At 33.2% G+C, this 21,930-nt stretch overlaps 1 protein-coding gene across 9 annotated transcripts in view; it reads right to left on the reverse strand.

Moving 5' to 3' along the window:
• The window catches only part of TCF12 (transcription factor 12), a 328,851-nt gene that overhangs the window by 44,043 nt on the left and 262,878 nt on the right, over positions 1-21,930 (reverse strand). For 6 of the 9 annotated variants that reach the window (XM_031452681.2, XM_031452683.2, XM_031452679.2 and 3 more), the window contains one exon: positions 1,009-1,114. In XM_031452681.2, coding sequence (XP_031308541.1) covers positions 1,009-1,114 — 106 coding nt within the window. Of the gene's footprint in view, positions 1-1,008; positions 1,115-11,709; positions 11,875-21,930 lie in introns of those variants that run through there. The other 3 variants (XM_031452685.2, XM_031452684.2, XM_010979573.3) reach the window with 3 other exon arrangements.

Below are 21,930 nucleotides of genomic sequence, written 5' to 3' on the forward strand. Positions count from 1 at the left end.
TTCTTAACAAAAATTTTTTCTTTTATTTTGATGATGCTATAAAAATTCAAAGGGTACCCAGATATTTTTTCCTCCCCTTTCCAACCTAGTCAGCTGTCTAGTTTTCTTCCCTCCAAACTGTATAGTCACTATTTTAAAAGCAGCAATAAACTTTTATCGTTAGAGGGGAAAAAAATATCCCAAACTGTACTAGGTAGGTCATTATAAAAATCCTCCCAAGATCTAACTTCATATCAGGGAGGATAATAAAAATTCCAAATTTGGGGATAGATTAGATTAAATTTTTGGTTAAACAGTATACCCATACATATACCAAAAAGTTCTTAATCTGTAACAAGCAATGTATACTATATGACACATTCTTAAACTGGAATAAAGAAGTTTCTCCTACAGTAAACCTAACTAATTGATAATGACTATATTATAGTCAGCCTTCAAGTGAAATGTGTTAGCCATGACTTCATTCATCAATGCAAAGTCAATGCATCATTTATGCAGTAATTTATTGCTCCCACAGTCTAAAACCACAGAAGATCAAACAAACATAATTTGCTAGACAGGAATTAAAGGAAGTGCAACACTTTTTCTGTCTTAAAATCTAATCTGTTCTATGATATTCACTCATTATTTACATTGATAATTCTAGGAGTGATATGAACCTAAAATTTAAGTAAGAAACTAAAATTGTTAATAGCTTTTATACATTTAAATTCCAAAATGAGAAAAAGCAGGTATACTCATTTTTCTCAACTGAAGTCTTCTATAAATTTAATCAATACTAGATGGGCCCTCCAATACTTTGCTGGATAATCTAACTACATTGCAGTCAGTGACAATTAACACTAGAAAACTTTAAAACTAGATTTTAATTTGCTTTAGACAAACATATCTAGATAAGTAACGTCTGAACTTCTGTATAGATATTCTCTTTCCTCACAACTTTAAAGTATTAGCTAATATACACCAGATAACTGTTCCAGCATTTGACAACTATTTGGCAGTACTTACCTTGCATAAAGAAAGTGCTAGCAAACATACTGGTTGGTGGCTTGGGAGATGGATAACTAGGAGATTCACGGTTGAAGTCATCTGAATTTGGGGATGGTGCATATACCTTAAAATTAAACAGGAAATTTAATTAAAATGTAAGTGACTATCAAATCACTTATCTAAAATGCATGTTACATTTCATGAAGGGCCTAAAAAAGGCTATCTACTACCTAAAAAAGCCTATGCCAAATTCAAAGAAACTGCCTAAATCCGCATAAATAATGTCTAACCTGGATACTATCTACATGTTTGCTTTTAGCTGATTACTGCAGAAAAACACTATCCTAAATGTCCTTGTAAAGCACCTCTGTGTGACAATTACACCAGGTGGTTGAATAAAGTCACAAATGTTGACTTTGCTTACAAAACATAAATCCATACAGTCTCATGATTTAAAACATGATGGTAGAAACAAGTGTCTTTTGAATATAGCATGAAATAAAACTTGGGTTCACAAAATTAATTCTTTTCACTGTTACAAGATTTATCAAAATCAGAATGAGTTAGATTAAATGTTACTATTCTTTACTACTATTAAAAGATAACTGTGAAAGGCACAACACAATTGTTCAGAAACTTAACTTAGTAAGTTAGCAAAATTAAAACCAAATTCTGAAGGGTTTTAATTTCTTAATTTCAAGGAAATTTTCAAGTCTGGCACAGCTTTAAGAAAAATCTCATTTAATTTGTCAGAGCAGTATTAATTTCCCTTGATAAACCTTTGCTTCAGATAAGCCAAGTCTAAACATTTTGAACTAACAAATGGCCAACACTGTCATTTCTCTGGAAAACTAAATGGGCGGCCAAATAACTGTAATAATCAAAACAGGATCAAACCATTCTCACGATGACTACTGAAACGAAGAAGGAAAACAAATAAGTAACATTTAAGGTGATGCACTGTCTGTAAAAGTAAGTGAACCAGGAGTCAGGAAGAATGGAAGTGAGTCCTATTGTGAGCAGTATATGAAATGTTTATCTTTAGCTTGATAAAGGTTCATCTATTAAATTTCACCCGAATATAAAAATCCAAAGTGTTCACTTATGTGGAAAAAAGTAACTAGCACAATAAAATTTTGGGAGCACGTTTAAAAAAGTATATGAATTTTTTTTTGAATAAGCATAGAAAATTTCTGGAATTATACACAAGAAATAACTATTACACCTCGAGACTTATAATTGGGAAAGAAGACATTTGCTTTATATCCTTTTGCACAGTTTATTTTTATCCCAGCATACATTTCTAGCACTAATAAAAAAGTTAAGGAAACACACATCAAGATTAATTATTTTATTTACATAAGCTATACTTTATATTCATTTATTCTTTCTCTGAGGCACTGACTAACTGTAAAGATTTCTGGCAAATTACCTAACTTTCTGAGTTTCAATTTCCTCATTTGTAAGATGGTGCTCACAGTACCTGGATCGGGGCGATGATGGGAAGATCAAATGAGATAATACATATAAAATGTTTAGCACGGTAAGTACTCACTAAGTATTAGCTAATAATATCATCTTTCTATCATTCTTATAGGAGCATTTATACTGCCATATATTGTCCCTGTTCAGTACTCAAATGCTGTTTCTTACAGTTTTTGTTCGACATGACCCTAAATATATATATTCATACACACACACACACACACAGCCCATCGTAAACAAAAGGTTGAAAAGGCCACTTTTACTCTTCTTGCTAGCCATGCGATTACTAGCACAGGTGTGTCTTTTTAATGGATTGGCATTCAGGTTAGTTTCCTATCTTTTATATCCCAGAGGGAAAAACACATACCGGTGATACCTGAGAAACTTGGGACAAGATGTATTTCTAAGAATTACCTGGGGATTATACGTTAAACATATTAAACATAGTTTTCTAGTTTAGTGCGATTACATAAAGACACTGCTAGGATGAAATAACTGAATATACACAAACGTGTTTGAAATAGGCAGGAAAAAGTTTTCAGGAAAAGAATTTTGCACTTTTTTCTTTTAATCAAGTTTCAGCATCTAAATTTAGCCTCAGCTAGATGTCCTCTGTTCCCTTTATACACAGATTTTCCCAAACTAGGCTGAAACCACAAACAATGAAAACTATAGTAACTCCACAGATGTAGCAAGAAAAGACAAAAGAATAAAATTCAGAAGACAGCATTAGAACACAACTTTTTTGTCACAAATGTTTATTTACTATGGATACTATCACTGATTTGAAAGTATGAAATATAAAATTGTCTAATTCTATCTAGGTTATAGGTGAAACAGTATGTAAACCTTCCACCGATAATTATGAAAAACTCCAGTCCTGATTTGTCATTTCACACAAAACATCTACACAGTTTAAATTTATATATAATTTCTCAATATACCTTTCTTTATCCTTATTTCTATTTAATTCACTGCATCCCATAGAAGATAAATTTACACTTTAAAAAAATTTTAACTGTGTGCAATTAAGTGTGTACTAAAGCAAAGAAAGGGATAAGCCGGACTTCACTGATTTACAAATCACTGTCAAATAAAGGAGAATATGCTGCTTAGATGATGGTTAATCATGACTATCACGGAAAGCAAGAAAAGCAAGGTAAGCCACACAAAGCAGAAGAGACTTGCCTACTTGTATGTAAAAATTTCAAAGATATATGGAGAGTCCAGGGCTCATTTTAGAGGTAAAGTTGTTTTTAATGTTAGTCTTTATAAACAGACTTTGAAAAAAAATTAACTTTTAAAGGATAGACCTTATAAATGAAAATGGTCAAAACTCTAAACTATTATGTTTGTCATTTATTTACTAACATAAGTTCAAAACTTTTTATCAAATAAAAATGTTCTAAAAAATATGGCTCTCAAAGAGGTCCGTCTAACAGCATTTCTAACACAGGCCAAAAAAACTTTACTTTTGGTATCTTAACCATAGCTTGCAAAAACATAGATGCAATGTTATGAAGCAGCAGTTGTGCCAGTCCAGATTTTTCAGATCAAAGAGTTCTTGCGGCAAAGCGCAACTGATGTGGTCTCAACGACTTTATTAACTCCAGATGGAGGGAAATAGTCAGCCAGTTCCACAAAGAGCAAGTCTCTTTTAGTTACAATCAGTACCGGCCACAAATTAAAACCAGACTGCTTATGTCATCTGATCACCTGCACAGAGATGCCAGTTTTTTTTCTAGTTAATGATCTAATCACATATTTAAATCTTAAGTATGTTTTTCTATCACAACAAACAATCTTAAAATTAAGAGAAAGGAATATGTATGCTTAAGGTGATTAAAATCTACCAGGAGTCAAACTATTTTAAAGAGAAATTTAAAAAGTACAATTAAGTAATTAAAGATGTTCTACTATAATGTGGTACTTAGAGATTTTTAGAATTCTAGCCTCATTTCAGAATTTCAGGCTCACAACAGCTATCATAGGACTGTCCTTCCTTCTCAAGCACTTACGCTTTCTCTTCCAGGAATGGCAATGAGAGAAATTCTGAGTGTCTGGTGAATAGAACCATAACATTTATTCCAACTTGAATGAATGTAACTAAAAATCTAATAGATACTCCCCTTTCACTATTAAGTCTGTTTGAAAAGAATAAATCCATGGTAATATCTTTCATGTCCTCATCCCATTAACCCAAACTTACTTTTTAAGAGTGATAAGGAATTTCAGGGGTGAATATTTACATTACCTTTTACAGTGGTTACACAATTATCCTTGGAATATTTTAGCTCATAAAGCCAGCTGGGAGTCAAGTTAGCAAAAATATTCCCTTTTTCCTGCTTGGATGATTTAGTTTGGTCATATGGATCACCCCAATTCAGGGCAGTCCATTCTGTTTGGCTGTAGAGCCTGGAGCTGTGCACTGTGCTCCTGATTTCAATGCATCCTTCCTGTAATTAATATTGGAAACATCCCTGAGAGGCAGAGTGGCAAGATGCAAAGTAGTAGAAGCTTTTGCTAAAAAAGATAGTTTTTCTTTTTATCTAGTCACATCCAGTATGAGTTAAAAGACGATGTCATTCCCTATGCTTTTAAAAATAGTCCATAGCCTGTGTGGTAGCTGGTATCTTTAAATGTTCTAAATGATGAGGAGATGAACTGGGAATTTTCTTTAGTATAGGAGAGTAGCTAGCTATATATCTTAATTAAGATACCCTTCTACAGAAAATGAGAGGAATGCTTTAGATGAGCACTAAGAGGTTTCTGTGATGACAGAAATGTTCTATATATGAAATGATGGAAATGTATCCATGTCTGTACAATACAGTAGCTACTCCTTACATGTGACTACTGAACACTTGAAATGTGAATAGTACAACTGAAGATCTTAACTTTAAATTTTACTTTAATTAATATAAATAGTCATTTGTGACTAGTGGTTACTATATTGAACAATGCAAGTTTAGATCACTTTTCCTTACCCAGTAATTTAAAATTACACAAATTATTTTGAAAGCAATATTCAAGGAGTTTCATAAGCTCCAAAACTGATGAAACCAACACAAACTCTCAAACATTTTGGGAACAGCTTTACCTAATTTGGAAAGAAGAATGATGGAGAAGCTTGTTGATTTTTCTGAACATGTTCTAACACAGAAATTATTACCAATAATTCACTATGTTTAGGTTTCTATTAGCTCTTCTGTCAAGATGGTTTGACCAGTAGTTCTTTTTAAATTCCAATGTGCTAAATACCATTTAATACTTTAATGCTAAACACTTTACATGCTAACACGAACCTTCAATATGTGAAAAGTTTATGCTAATAATAGAAATCACCTCAAACAAATCTTTGTCAACTAACCAAAACAACAAAACAAAGCAAAGCCATTTGACTAAATTACCCTCCCATCACAACTGTAAAATAAAAAAGTGATATTCTATTCAGGAACACTTACTTAATTTATCTGATATTTTATATAACTATATTATATATTAAACAATAAAAATTATACAAGATCTAGCTGAGAAACTAAAACCTGGGGAAAAAAACCCCACAAAACCCCCAAACTAACCAGTCTAGGTCACTGGAAAAAAGAAAAACCCCAATCCAAGTCAAATCCTATCTTTAAAAACTGTGATTAAATCTCTGGGCCAATAATTTTAAAAACAGGCACATTTAAGGGTCAACACTCAAAAACTAAGAAAGAAAAACTAGATAATAATTTGTTAAAGAATTTTTTAGTTACTGCTGATTAACCTATGTAATTTACACACACAGTAATAAACACAAATATAATAGTTTCCTTATATTTCTGCATTTTGTGGGATCTGAATTTAGCAAAAAGAAACTGTTTAAAAAAGTAAAATTTTTGCTTCAAGAATTACACTCATTAAGAGTACTACTATTAGAGGAAGTTAAAGAAATGTCCTAAAAAATATTTCCTTTTGATTTTTCTGATCATTATCTGATTATCCATTATTTTTCTGTGACTACAGATTTTATGTATACATTCAGGAAAAAAGGCGCATCTTTAACATAAATCGCAAAATCTCAAAGTTTCTGAGATTCAGGTCTTCCCACTTTCCTTGTTCCTTCTCTAATGAAAAGTAAAGCAAGCATAACCCCTAAGAAAAAAGACATTAAAACATTTAAATAAGTATATGACTAGCAATCTAATTTAAGAATTTCCCAATATCTAAAAATACTTAAATGACAGATTTGATAAATATCTCAATGTATTCAGTATTTTAATATTACATAAAAGCAGCAAATTTTGCCATAAAGTCCAATCTACTACTCAAGTTTTTATGGTAATTCCAAGCCTAAAGGGGAGAAATATTTAGATAGTTGCAGTACTAAATACCACAGGAATTGAAACCAAAGGCATCATAAAGCAAAATGTCTGAAGTACAAGGACTAACTCAGGGACACATAAGCCATCTACAGAAGATTCTTTTCATCTAACTAGCTAGCCTGATAAACACATAATCAGAATGTCTATAAAAGGGAAAAATATATGTTCATATTGTCAACAGCTTCATAAGTAACGGACCAATATCTTTCCCCAAGAATTTCCAGAGACATGTTTAGGGGTGAAATAATGTAAAATTTCCTTTCTAATGATACTAAGTAAAAAGAATCCCAGCTTTCAGTACAGAGCTGCTTGAAATCAATGACTACTTCTGCTGTCTAACAAGCATAGTTGAATAATACTGGTTTTCAACTGTGAGAAAAGTTTCTTCTTAGGTAAGTCAAGCACATTTTAGTGAACCTAAGTTAACACAGACATGGGCATGTTTCATCAATTCTTTACTGTAACCATCATCATTTTTATGATAGGCACATTTTTTTTTTCCCCTGAGAGATAAACTATGGAACTTTTAAAGGACTGGGTTTGAAACTCGTACACTGGGGTAATATACTGAGAAAATCAAGAAGTGTCAGTTCTTAACTACCTATATTTAAAAAATATTTAGCTCTAATATACAGCACCTGATCCCTTTCTTCAACATGTTGATGAGCTCATGGAAAGGGACATAAATTTCTTTCTAAAACATTAGTAAAGCTGACCAGTGACAACATACTCTCCTGGCAGAGGCTTTAGTTTTAACTCCCTCGTATCTGTGCCCATTTGAATCAAGAAAAAAAGACCTTCTTGGATTCATATCTGGAATGCAATCTCAGATATCTGTGGGAAAGGGGGAAAAAAAATCAAGGCAGATTTAAGCTAAAGGTCTTTGTCATTCAATGTCTTTAGCATTTTATCTTCAGAGAATTCTTAGATAACTTCATATTTTCCTCATCATACAAATGTTAGATTTAACTCTGCTGGGCCCACAGACAGCCTGGAAATTTGAATTAATTTAATTATACTCTCCTCTCTCATGTTAATTAGTAGTAAATACCCTACGGAACAGAAATGTAGCTCTATATACTCTCATATTGGTTTCTGTGCTTTTATTAACTGAAAATGTTTATTTGAAAAAAAAGTCTTAGAAGTATTTACAATGCAATTTTTGCTACCTCCTACTCTAATTCTCATGAAAATTCAAATTATGTGGGCAGGCAGGGGCCAAAATTATGGCTAAACCCAATTTCAGTACTATGAGTACTATTAGAACAGACCTGCCAGTCTGATTTCCGGAGTTTTAAAACATACCTAGAATAGTTTTAAGTTCTTCATCTTAAACAGAAACTAGTAAGAAGTTGCTTGACCAATCACATCAGTTAGCATTCATGAAACTGTAAGTCTGATCACATATGCAAAATATATTTACTTGTAAGAATAAAGTGCTTTTCTCAGTGACATTTTCTTTCCAACGCAGTATATTTTGATACAAATAGTAGTAAGGATAAATGAAATTTGGCCCTTTGCTATGGAGACTAGTTTACTTGCCCTTGAATGATAGAAAAGAGAAAACCTGCTCTTGGGAGAGAGACCTAGGTTCAATTGCGACCTCAACACTTTAATAGCAAGGTGGGGCTTAAGTTACCAAATTACTTAATTTCCCTGAACCTCATTTTCCTTATTTATAAAAGGAGGCTAGTAACAGTTAGATGACAGAGAGAGTAAGAATGAAATGAGGTAAACATAAAGTCCCCAGCACAGTTCCTGACACAGAGTAGCCCTTATAATCACGTCAGTTCTTGCCCCTTCTTTCTCAGATTCCATACAAAGAAGCTCAATATTCAAAATGTGCTTCTAAACTTGAGTTTTGAAACTTGGATTTCTGTGCTGTCTCTAATAAGATTAAAGTAATCCCCCGATATAATGAAAAGAACATCACATCTGTACTTGGTGCAATTTTTATACCTGGAACACTCTGAAGCATCTTCAGTTCAAGGCCTAGAAAATGGAGGCTGATCAGATCAGAGGAAGGCCGAAACTCCAGAATCCTCAAGGTGAAGAAAACGGGAATCCTCTCCTCCCAAAACTTTCCTTCCTTTACCTCTAAGACTTTCTACCTTTCTGCATAAAGGACACAATTTAGTCATATCAATGAGAAAACTGAATACAGGCCAAGTTCTTTATAAATAAGGAACCTCAGAACCTATTATTCCTTGTTATTTTTTAAATTTCAAAACACAGATAATATTCAAACGATTTTAAGTCCCCTATTTTTCATAAACATATATTGATATCTTACAGTATGGTACATAATACACCTACCCCAAAGCTACCTTTGATACAGAACATTAACCCTTTCTCTTTTCAAACAGTGGGAAAAACAGGGTTAACATTTTTGGCTTTTCTTTTCTGCACATAGATGCCTAAGCTTCTTACATTTCCAGCAATGCAATACGGCCATATAATCTTAAATAACAAAATATGAAGAGGTTCCTCTCTGATTAATCCATTTTTTTTCCTGGAGTCTGTAAAGTCTTATTATTAAATTAGCCCAACCATCCTTAAATATATGGGATCATCTTGAAAATCTAAAAATAAAAGCCAAAAAAAAGGGAAAGCACTTTGTTTAAGACCAGTATTACTCAGGATTTCTCCTTCTCTCATAGTACCTATAATAGGACATTAAAAATGAAATCAATGTGAACTTTTTAGCATTTCAAAATATTAATCTGTCCTATCATCTTAAACTGATAAAATGGAATTAAAGAGTGAACTTAAATCTAACCTGTTCGCTGTGAGAAATTTACAAAAATCCCGTAACTCGAGAGGAAGTGTATTTTCACTTAGAGGCCAACAATATTAATTTAATGTGCTAGTTTTTACTAGAAAGCGTTGAGGGGTAGACATTTCCCAAAATATACTAAGATGAGGTATTTACATAGTCTTTGCATAATGTAATTACATACTGCATGATTTTCTTATTGAAGAGTTATAAGAGAATAATAATAATAATAATAATAATAATAATAATAATAAGCAACTAGATGCGGTAAAAATAAAATACATACAAGAAAACACATATAAGGCCCTATGATACACAGGACTAAGACAATATACCAACTCTTTATGCATTTTTCAAGAACATAAAAGTCACCTTTGACCTATATCAGGCACAGGCTATCAATTTTCAGGCTACACTTCTCTACCAAACCAGCCATGTCATCTACCGTAAGCCTGGAAATACTTAATATGATCAAAGCTGTCTCCCCCCACCCCCCCACCAATGTAGAACAAAGAGAAATGCTGTAATAGAGTGATCTATGCTCTCAAAAGAATAAAATCTAAACTCAATTTGAGTTATAGTCTCTCTGCTTCAGGGATCCTTTATAATTAATTTTTCTAAACTCTCACACACACACCATTCTCAAGTAGACTATTTTACTTAGAACTGGACATAAAAGAAAAATATTTTCACATTTGAAAGACAGTTGGCAAGGAAATTATATAGAGATCAAGTAATTTCACTTATATTACCCATCTAAATCTACCTCTCACATTCTCCAAAACCCTGTTTATATGAGCAGCGTGAACACTTACTTTTTAATGAGTTAAGAGTATTTTGCCTTGATTATCATCTATTAGGAAAGCTTACCCCAAAGTTAAGAACCAAATGCTAATGAAGTCCAAAGAGGCCTCACCGAAGCAGTCAGCAAACGAGAGTGCTTTCATTAGTTCTCACATACACTGGTTAAAGCCAAATGCTACTTTAAAACATTTCCAAGTGATAAAAAAGGAAGGGAGAACGGATCTATTTTGTATCTATTTTAGGAAAATGTGATTAGTTTTTTTTATAACTTCAAACGTTAACATTAAAAATGTCTCCACTCCTGACAAAAAAATTCACTAAAGTAATGTATGTATTTAGTAAGACATCTGAGGGAAAATATGGTTTTGGAAAGACTGAGGTGGAAAATACTGAATTCCTGACAAAATCCAAGACTGTTATTCACTAGTATAACATTTTTATGTTTATCAACTATTTTACAAAAAGATAACACCTATAGAATCTTCCAGAGAAGTTCACTTTCTTTTTAGAATATATAAATCCTCTGATTTAAAGACACTTTGCAGAAACACACTAAATAATTAATACTAAGTAATTAAAGAATAGAAAAGTTTTGATTAGCAACACAGAAGGATATTATTTTAAAATTTCTAACCATGTGCTATACATTCACCAGAAATACATTCTTTGGAAAATGTATAAATGCATTCTTTGAAAAATAGTGATTTATTTTATGAATCTGTACAGGGTCAAAATTCTAGTTTGATTGGAAACAGATGGTATTCTAGTAAAGTCAGGCTCTGGACCTGAAACTCCAAACAGGAAATACGGCCCTCACTAGCTGACTGCTTCCCTAATCATTCCCAGAGCTTCATACTTGTTATTTTTATGAATATCCAAGATGACTTTCATCTTTCCCTTCTATCTACAAAGCATCAAGTAATCTTCTGTCTCTTTTTATGTGTTATGTGTTGTGTGTGTACTTTACAGATAGATTGTATGTTTACGACGTAAGAAGACATTAAAACAAATGTACTTTCAAGTTCATTGCTAGTAGACATCGGGCATTAAAAATATCCCACAAATTCCAGTTTATTTTCTATATGATTTTTAAAATAGAAGCCAAAAACTATTGAGTAACTGTGTCAAAGACAACTTTCTTAACCCTTCTTACAAATAAATACACAATCTAAACATATTGCAAAAAACGATAAAACAAACCTCACAGGTTTTAGTAAAAAGCAATTAATCTACCCTGCTTTCCCTTAAACAAGCCCGTTAGAAGCTATATGAACAAAGAAAAAGACTTACCGTTTTCCCATTGTAGTAATACATCAAAGAATTGCTGCCCATTCCAGGGACAGGATAAGCACAATACATGTTGATTTTGAAAATGTTACTGTTTGCAGCTAATGCACACAGCTTCTCTCCAAGACATACATCCACACAGCCAAACAGAGTTAAGTCTTCAGCACTATGCATCCACACATGGATCTACTCAAAAGGAACTTATGCAAAATAGGGTTGAACCAACTCACCCAACAGAGAGGGAGGGTTTATGCTGTAAGTAACCTCTTTCAATTTCTATCAAGTCACTGCATTGGTGGGAGATACCAATAAGATGCACTTTGGAAAATTTAAAAAATACAAGTCACTTATAAATACTGAATAATGAAAAGTGATATAGCATCCTGAGGATAAATATTCCAAGGAATTATTAATATTCTCATATATATAACACATATATCTCTTTTAAAGAAAGGCAAACAGAGATCTGCTAATCTATTTTTAGTTTTAATTACATTAGAGTACTTGTAGCAGGGAAATCTAGCTTGCTACACCTCTAGCAACATTACCATCTGGCGTGGTCTAAAGTTGCTTTCAACTTTGATAAACACAGGATCAAGCAATCAGGAATTGGAAACAGTGAATCATGTGTAACAAAAAGGATCTAAACAGTTAAGCCTCCTACAAAGTCACTTCCTGGAGAAAACGGACCAGTCATGTAAGTGCCTCTCAACTAGCTAGAACAAACCATGATTTTTTTAATAATTATAAAAATCATATGGAAAAAAATTTGAAAGGTACACATTTCATGAAAAAGCTCATTCCAACAATTCAAAAAATTATCTTGAAATTAAATGATCTGTTTTTAAAACAAGAAATATTTATACAGATTTTCAGTTATAAAACTCCTTAAATTCCTTTCACAATACCAATTAAAAGTTTATAATGGATTGCAGTCTCCGGAATATGTATTAAGCAATTCAATAATTAAAAAGAACAAGCAAACAAGGTTTTGTTTTTTCTTATACAAAAATATGAAATGCTGGTATGTATAACAGACAAAATGTGCACTGTAGCTAATAAACTAAAAAAGATTTCATAGAAGTCCTTCTGCTAAGTTCATTATTGCTCTTAGTACTTTATATATTCATATTTTTATGTTATTGCTCAAATTTCTCAGAAAGGGAAAATAATCAGTGTGGGAATAAATGTCTCACAGATTTAAAAAATTCATTACACTTAGAAGTCTAAAGGTTTTAGATATTTTTTGGCAAATACATGGTTCTCAAACACAAACATATTTTGCTATTGAGATGTTTTTCAGTTTGTTTTTTGGTGTGGATTCTAACCCAGAAAAAAAGAATAGAAACTTCTTTGCTCTCACTCCCCTCCCACCCCGCATCAAACCCTCTTTGTACTATCTCCTCTCCCTGCGCCTTGCAGGTTCTCACAGAACTGTGTTAATCAGCCGAGAGCTCACAAGCTGCAAAAAGAGGCAAGTCACTTTTTTTAAGGCACATTTTATGAAGCACAACTTCTCTAAAGGAATATTCTAAGAATATTCTATAAGGGATCAAAAAAACCCTCCCCAATCTTATGAAACATATTGATCAAAATAGAGTAATAAAACCAAATAAGACAGTAAGGCCAGCTAAGTTTACAATGTTTTAAAAGCTGATGGTATCGGAATAACAATAAAACCTTCCCACACTCTCCAGATATAGAAAAGGCTAAGCAGCAGCTGCAAAAGAACATCACTGTATGGCAGACTATTAAAATGCCAGTCTGCAGAGTGGTTTGTAACTTCCTCCCTCCTGAGAGACCACAAAGACCCATTTCAATCCTTAGAGAACTGTGTAAAAAGCGTTGATTTACAATTAACAATGCCATGCTTTAAAACCATTCAAGTAAATTTTAGTCTTTCATGGACGCAGTCTTTCTGACACAACAGCTACTTTAAAAAAAAAAAAAAAAAAAAAGGAAAATCAACCATCCAAAGTAAAATTTCCTTTTTCTCTTAATGATTAAAGATTTTAAAAACTTACTTTTAAATACAAATTTAGAGGAGTGGGGGAAAGTGGGAGCCACAAAGCACTGACAATATTTCAACATTTTCTTCCTACAATCAGTGCTCCAACCTGAGAAAACTTTTATACATTGTTAAAAAAAAATCCACCTATAGTAGTTAGGCTCATTTCTCTGGGGCTTGCAAGAAAATAAGAGTACTAGGATGTTTATTAAAACAAACAACATAACATAAATCCAACTATGCATTGTGGCTATTTAAACACAATGAAAATTTGAGTATTTCATCATCAGTTATTTATTTTAGAGGCAACTATACAATATTCTGAGAGTAATTAACAAATATTCAAGTTAAAAAAGTTCAGAGGAAAGCCAGACAGTATAATCTTTCACTGTTCCAAAGCATTTTATTAAGGAACTGTGTGAGATTTGCTGTTAAACCTGAACCCTAAATGTGAAACATAATAGTTTTAAAGAGTTGAGTAATTAATTAAAAGCTTTTATTTTCTACTTTTCATTCTTCCTCTCAAAAACACAGATACAAAATCCATCCATGTGTATTTAAGATCCCTGCCTCCCAATACCCAACGCAGTCACCTGGTATACGTGACCGCTTGAATTGAGAATGTTGTAGAAACCTGAGAGAGGAGGAGAGCGGGACAGGGCATCTACATACATGTGGCATTAAACACATTCCCCCCAAACAGCAAGTCATTAAGAAAACTGGTCGTAATCTAAATAAAATGTTCCCATATTCTACTTGTATGCTATGGTAATGTCTTTAAAGTATATTCCAAAATATCATCTTTTTGAAGTCTGCTCTACCCGAAAGAAACTAAAACTGGTTGACGTAGACAGTAATTTTATCACAGTTACAAATTATCTTCTATGAGAAAGTCTTTTTTCTCTTTCTCAAAAATATTTTTTGAAAAAAAAACCTAACTTAATCTATGTAACAGCTGCAGCACGATTTTTTTCTTAAGCAGAATCATATTACAGGAAAAAATGCATATAGATGGATCAAGTGCTGCTCTAGTCAATGCGGTTGTTTAATCTTTGCCTCTTTTTTTTGAAGGAACATGTCAAGGGTTAATCCTGTGACTCAGTCTGACAAAACGAGTCAGCTGGAGACAGGGCCACTTTTTAAACTTGATTTCAGACAAGACGTGCAGTCTGCTCAGGAGCTCTGAACTGTCATGCACTTTTTATCCTGAATTGTTTCCACCCACAATTCTATGTAATCACTTATGAGTTATTCTAAGATTATGTGATCTGACTCAATATTCATACTATGTAGTTCAACAATCTAAAAAATCAACAACTTTTACAGCAAAATGAGCATTACTGTCGCAATGGCAACATGATTAATGAAAATGTCAGAGAACCCAGAAAAAATAGGACTCGGAGCCATACATCTTTTATTAGGCAACTGATGATTCCTGGTTTGAGGATTATTGCATTTCACTGATTTTCAAATATGCTTCCCTGCCTTCATTGGCTCAGCATGTGATGTTTATTGCCATTCCAACATCATCAAGCACAGACCTAAGCTAGATAAGAAAAAGCTGTAATGTGTTTTGCCTAAGCAATTTACTTCTTTACTAAAGATTTAGGAAAAAATGTTTCCAAAAGATCTACTAGGTAGGGACTTTCTGGCAACATCAGTTTAGATTCCAGGCTCTCATTTCCTTCTTATTTTTCTGTTGATTGGGAAATAGATCTTCCTTGGAGAGCTATGCAAAATTTCCTGGGATTACCCATGCAGTATTTTAATCTATTTTGTTAGCTTGTCTTTATCCCTGATATTTGGATCACAGTAACTCTCAAATCTGTTTTTTAAACTATCTTTAAGCAAGAATGTTTCAAGAATGACTAAAAATTCTAAAAAGTTTTCAAAAGAAAAATTCAATTTAACTGAATCATACACTGTAAATTAATTAATTAAAGCTAGTGAGTGGTTAATCTTACTGTACATTTTTCTAAAACAAGCAGGCAACACTCCAGTGTCCCAAGACGCCAGATCTGGCTGGAAAAGAAAATCGAAAACCCACTCATAGGATTCCTCATGAAAAGTTTCAACATTTCAACAAGTGAATCAATTCCTGGAAAACAAGACTTTCAGAGTGAAAAACAAAGCCAAACAAAGTTCACATGTGAATAATTCCACAAATGAACTCGATATATTCCTAAAATATGAAACTCTGTAAATAACTAATATATTTTTGATTGCAAGGGAGGTGGGGTGAGGATACATTTAAGAGGATAATAAATAAGATAATCTACAAGTGGGTAGATACAAAAGCAAAAGGCCCTTCCCTCAGTGCCTTCTCTTCCTTATTTAGCTTGAAAAAGATGGCTGGTGAGTGAATGCTGTCTCCTAAGTGTGCAGTATCTTAGCCTGGCTAACTAAATCAGACACCAAAAAATTCCAGGTTTTATATCTGAACATTATATTACAGATTTTTCTAGTGTATGCTGCTTTGTAGTCATTCCTAAGAGTTCAAGAAGTTGGTCTTCTGTTCTTTTTCTAGTAGCCTCACAAGCGGTTGGAAAATGAAGAGCATGAACAGACACAAATATACACTTGTTAGAGCAGAGTAAAATTCATGCTAAAGTTCACACATCACATCAACTGTCTCAGACACAGAACATCAGATTTCTTATTGTCTCTTTACAAAGATCTCTATTGGAGTTATAGAAATGCCTAATGATTAACGAAACAGAAAATACCTATTGTTTCCTGCCAACGGAAACAATCAGCTATATAAACTGTATTTAGAGGGCAAAAGAACACTTGTTTAATTCCCCTTTTGACAACCATATGACTATAATGAGGATGCATAAAAACAGCCATACCTCCTACAGGAGAAAAGCAAACAAATCTCATTCTGAGGTAAATAAATAGTATTCCTCTGACATCAACATGAAGGGAACTGACAGATCATTCAAAGCTTCTAAAAGGCAATCATTAGACACCCCTTCAAATGAGATAGAACAACAATTACTGAGAATATGTAAAATCTGAAGCAAATTGCATGTTTCTTTTGATCATGAACTCACTATGACAAAGCAGTTTTCTTTGAAAAATGAAAGGGGGGGGGACCCCTTCCTAGTAATTCCTGCATCTCTTGGCTGTCCATTTCTTTCCCCACATGAATTGCAGTTTGTCACTTCTCATTTACCACTTGAAATAACATGGTAAGAGAATCATTAACTATGTTGCAACTTGATAATTTTCCTGCAGATGGCTCTATAATCACAGCACTGCCTAATGGTGTGTGTGCATGGGTTAAAAAAACAAAAAAACCCCCAAAAACCAAAATGAGGAGAATACCCAGGTTTTTAAATTCTTTAATAAACCAGCACTTCTGAAGAGCTTTCAAGACTGGGGCAAGGTACTGCACTACTGTCTTACTAGGCAACAAAACAAAACTGGAAGCAAACAAAGCTATTATTTTAAATCATCTGTTAAAGGTAAACAATGGTCTTGGGTCCAGTTAGCTCTCCCTTACGGAAAGTGCCACCCGTTTTTAAATTTCTCATTCTGACCCGTGTAATTTTTTTTCTTCTGAGCTGAAAAGCACCAGATCCTGTCAATTTATGAGAGATGGAACAGCACTAAGATATTCTATTCTATTTTAAGTTTATTTTTCAAGAGACCAGAAGTAACATCTGCATCTGAGCCTGAGCATTTCAAGGATCTGCAACTGGAAACTCTAAATAACTCATACGTTATTTCTGGCCCCCAACCTATGTTTTGTTTCAGTAAAAATTCTTGCTAGTGGTAGTAATTTTTAATGCTTCCTATCTCTAATTAATTAAGTACCGAGAATCTTTCAAATCATCCTGCCTCATATTTGTAATGAGCAAGCAACAAAGCAGAGTTCATTTTAGCTAAATTCACTGGAAGAAACGATGCAGACCCTGAATTTATGAAAAGACCTATCTTAAAAAGAATGATTTCTTACTACTGAATTCCAGTGACCACTGTCAACAAAAGCCAAATAATACTTCATTTTGAAAACATATCTGAGGGTATAATAAAACAGGGGAGGAGATGGGAGATGTGTCAGTTCAACATAGAGTAAAGCAAAACAAAAGTATGACTAACGTTTAGTATGCTTCACTAGTAAAGGCAATACATCACCCCAATAAGTGTCTCTTACTAGACAGTTTGGGAAACACAGACACAAAACTCTGAAAGAAGAAATGTGTGAAGCTACTTGTTCCATGTATCTCTATCAAAAGCACTTACATTACAGCAGAATAATTCTCTCTACCGCTTGTTAATACTCTGCAATGTGAGGTAGGCTGCTCAGGTTCCAGACACTGTGGAATCATACCATATGACGAAAAAGAACACTAGACTAGGAGCAGGAGTCAGGGATTCAGGTTTTTGCTCTGCCTCTTAGGAGGCATAAGAGCTTAGGCGAGGTCACTGAATTTCCCTGAGTCTAAGTTTCCATTTCTGGAAAATGCAGGCATTAAACTAGGTCAAAGATTTCCTAATCATTTCACTACCAATAAAACCTTTTATTATATACTCCACTCCAAAACACTAAATTCCTATTCTGAAAGATTTGTCTCCCACACTTTAAAAAATTGAGTTATAATGAATATTCTTCCCTGTCCAAAAAAAAAAAAAAAAAAAAAAAAAAAAAAGCTGTGTCACTTACATTCAGAACTTCTGATTAAAAGGGAACTGAAGCCTTGCCATGATGAGCGAAATAATTCTAGTGAAAGAAATCTGATGTTTGAGATAGCATGGATAATTTATTTCAGTAAATTACACAATTTGTTAGACTTCCTGAAATATTTTACATCTTCTTGTTTTACTATTTTTGAAGACTCAGGCTATGACTCACTGGGATAGATAATACCTAGTGCCTACACCAACCTTAAGTTTTATTTTTATCATATCTGCAAGTGGCACAATTAAAAGCCTACAGCTTTACACGAAATGCAAGGGTGATTGGAAAAGAAATCCAAAAACATAATTATAACTTCTCAGTTCTAAGCTAAGAGTCCAAATGCTCTGTACTCTAATTAGCATTTATATACTAGCAAGTGAAGTATCTTCACAAGAGGTTTAGTTATATATTTTTATCGCCTAGTAATATTTTCATTTAAAACTAACATCTTTTTAAACAGCTATGAAGTGTCTAGAAAAGAAATAATAATAAAAAAAAAAAGTGAAAAGGGTTGACATTTTACCAGTAGGTCAGATGTCATTTAATTAGCTTGGTAACAATTTTGGTTTCTTAATAATGTGCTGTTTGGTTTATGGTCAGACATTCTATGTTTAATACAGCATCACCAGGAAAAAAAAAAAAGATTTTTGGCCATATCCTTCAAATAAACAGGTAAGCCTCTACAGAGATGGCTTTGTTATAATTTTAGCAAGCAACAAAGAATTAAGGAGTCAATTCTTGAAAGAGCCCATTTTTAAGTAGGTAGGCTGTGGCTTCTGCACTTTTCTGTAATAAAGAAGTCGGGGCCTGTGATTTGCTTCTTTGTGCCTTTTGGGTGGAGAGTTTAGTAGATCATAAAGGAGACTATTATGTGGATTATGAACAAAGGTGGCTGTAATGAATACATAGATTGGATAGTTTACAGGGTACAAAAGGAGAATAGAGGGTGAAAAAAAGATAGCAATACCACAGTACCTTTACAGGTGTGTGATCTTGAGGGACACTGATTTGCTCTAACATTGGTTATTTCACACTAAAATGATTGATAAATAAAAAAGATTCAAACTTTTACTACTGTTAAATTGGAATAAAGATCATATGAATATAGAATCACAATTATCTAAATGCTAAGAAGCCACATGGAAAACCAAATACAAGTCTTCCTAGCTGTGAGGTATCTGAGAGAAAGACTGTGTCTATGTAAATAGGAAGAATTCCAGTGATCTTTGCCACAGAAAAGACTTCTACTTTTCTCATGAAAAACTGGAGCTTTTTTTTTCCTCCCCGAAAAGCCTTAATAAAGTTTAAGCATGTTAAACATTTTACAATATAGATAGTTAAAATATATGTGTAGTTCTCCTTGAAGGATACGTTAATTTCAGATCATCTAGTATATTGTTTATACCTTCTCTGAGTCAAATGAGCATGATCCAGGAAGAATTATGGTTGTACTGCTGATCATTTGAGTTTGTTCATTTATTCAACAAATATTCACTGAGCATTTACCACGCACAAAGGTGTTGCAGATAAAGCAATAAACAACATAAATAAAATCCTTACTTTATCAAGATTCTCCTGGGTGAAACAGTAAGAATAAACAAATTATAGTATATAATATGATAATAAGTGTTACAGAGAAAAATACAGCAGGGAAGGAGAGAAGGGAAGGTAGGGCATGTTGCCATGTTACATAGGATGGTCAAAAAGATCCCTAGGTGTAACACAGTATGTGATCAAAGAGAAAAGTATGTGAAGAAACTTGCTATAAGGGAACTAAAGGAGGTGTGTTCTGGCAGAGAAGAGTAAATACAAAGGCCCCGAGGCAGGAGCGTGCCTGGTATCTTTAAGGAGTAGTAAAGAGGGCAGCATGGCCAGAGGGATAAATCAGTGGAAGATGAAGTCTAGGAGGTAGCAGCGGACAGTTAAGAATGGTCTTGAAGGCCATTTTAAGGACTTTGGTTTTATAGTAATAAGAGATGCTACTGGAGGATTCTGAGCAGAAGAATCATATCATCTGACTTAAAATTTAAAAGGATCATTCTGTGTTAAAAAAAAAATGAGTTAAGGCAAACTGACACCAGAGTTGGGAAGATGCTACCTTAATTTAGGAAGAGATAAAAGTGGCTTGGACAATGAAGATAGTAACAGGTGGTAAGAAATGATAAAATTGTTTTTTTCTTTTTGACTTTTAAAGTTTCTTTTTTAAAATACCTTTATTGTGGTATGATTCCTGTACACTAAACTACACATATTTCAGATACACAGTTTGATGAATTTTGATAGATGTATATACACAAATGAAACCACCACCACAACCAAGACAGCTAACAAGAAATGATCAAATTCTTGACAATAATTTCAGCATGAGCAATTTAGTATGGAAAAATAACCATGGTTTTAGTTTTATATCAATGAAACCATAACTTTTTTTCCTTTAGAGAAAGTTTTCCTGTATTACGGTTTCCCATACTCATCTGTCATATGAGATCATGACCCTATGTTGTTAACTATGTCAATCCAAGTGCACTGTAGAGTATAGCTGAATTACTGGTAATTTACCATTTGGGGGGCAAATTTATTCCTATCATTGTGTATAACTAGGAGTTAACTGCATAATTGAGGGGAAAAATAGGACAAACAGTTCAGTGTCTGATACAAAAAAAGCAAGTTAACATATTTTTGATGATTTGACCAGCCAGAGTAGGAGGAAGTTGAAAAGTACAACTTGGAGCAGGAAGTCATTAACAGATGACAGTCCCTATTATAGATAACATAAAATAACAGCTTCACAGTATTTATTTTTATCCCCTTAATTTAATTTAAAAAGCATTTCCTGGATACACCATCATGTGCCCAGAGGGTTATAATCATGCAACAGAAAAATATTTAAAAGTTACTTCTTTCCAAAAGTTCAGAGTTATCTTTTGACTATAAGCATCTTGAAGACAGGGTACAAGGTCCATGCTTTATTCACACTAGGATCCCTAAAGCCTAAAAGGATACTTAATTTACAAAGGCACTTTATATCCACTAACTTTAACACAATGGATGCATATTTCTTTCAGTGGAGGTTTACTGAATGGAGCCCACTCTAGTAGCAAAGAATTTCTAATTCTCATTCAAATTACTATTTTTGAAATTTATAAATGTCTTTGGTGATAATGAAAAAGACACTGATAACTTGATTTCAAGTAATGTCAAGTTTTATAGTTTTAAAAACTGTCAAGCACAAGTTGGAAAATTTCAGAAGTTTCATTACTTATTTATTATTTACTACCATCATAAAACTAAAAAAAAAAAACCCTAAAAACCATAAATATTTACTTAAATTTATAGAGACTAACATCAAAAAAGTGAATTTTCTAGTCATGGGACTGAAGATTTTTTAAGTTTTGTCTGAAGCTTTAATGTTTAGACAAACACGTCATGTTTCAACAGAATCTGTTTCACAATCATACATGGGTTGGAATTGATTCTCAAGCTGGCTAGGAACTACCTTTTTAGCTTTGGTTTCTATGATAAAGCTGGA

The sequence above is a fragment of the Camelus dromedarius genome, chromosome 5, assembly GCF_036321535.1.
Source record: "Camelus dromedarius isolate mCamDro1 chromosome 5, mCamDro1.pat, whole genome shotgun sequence".
Lineage (NCBI taxonomy): Eukaryota > Metazoa > Chordata > Mammalia > Artiodactyla > Camelidae > Camelus > Camelus dromedarius.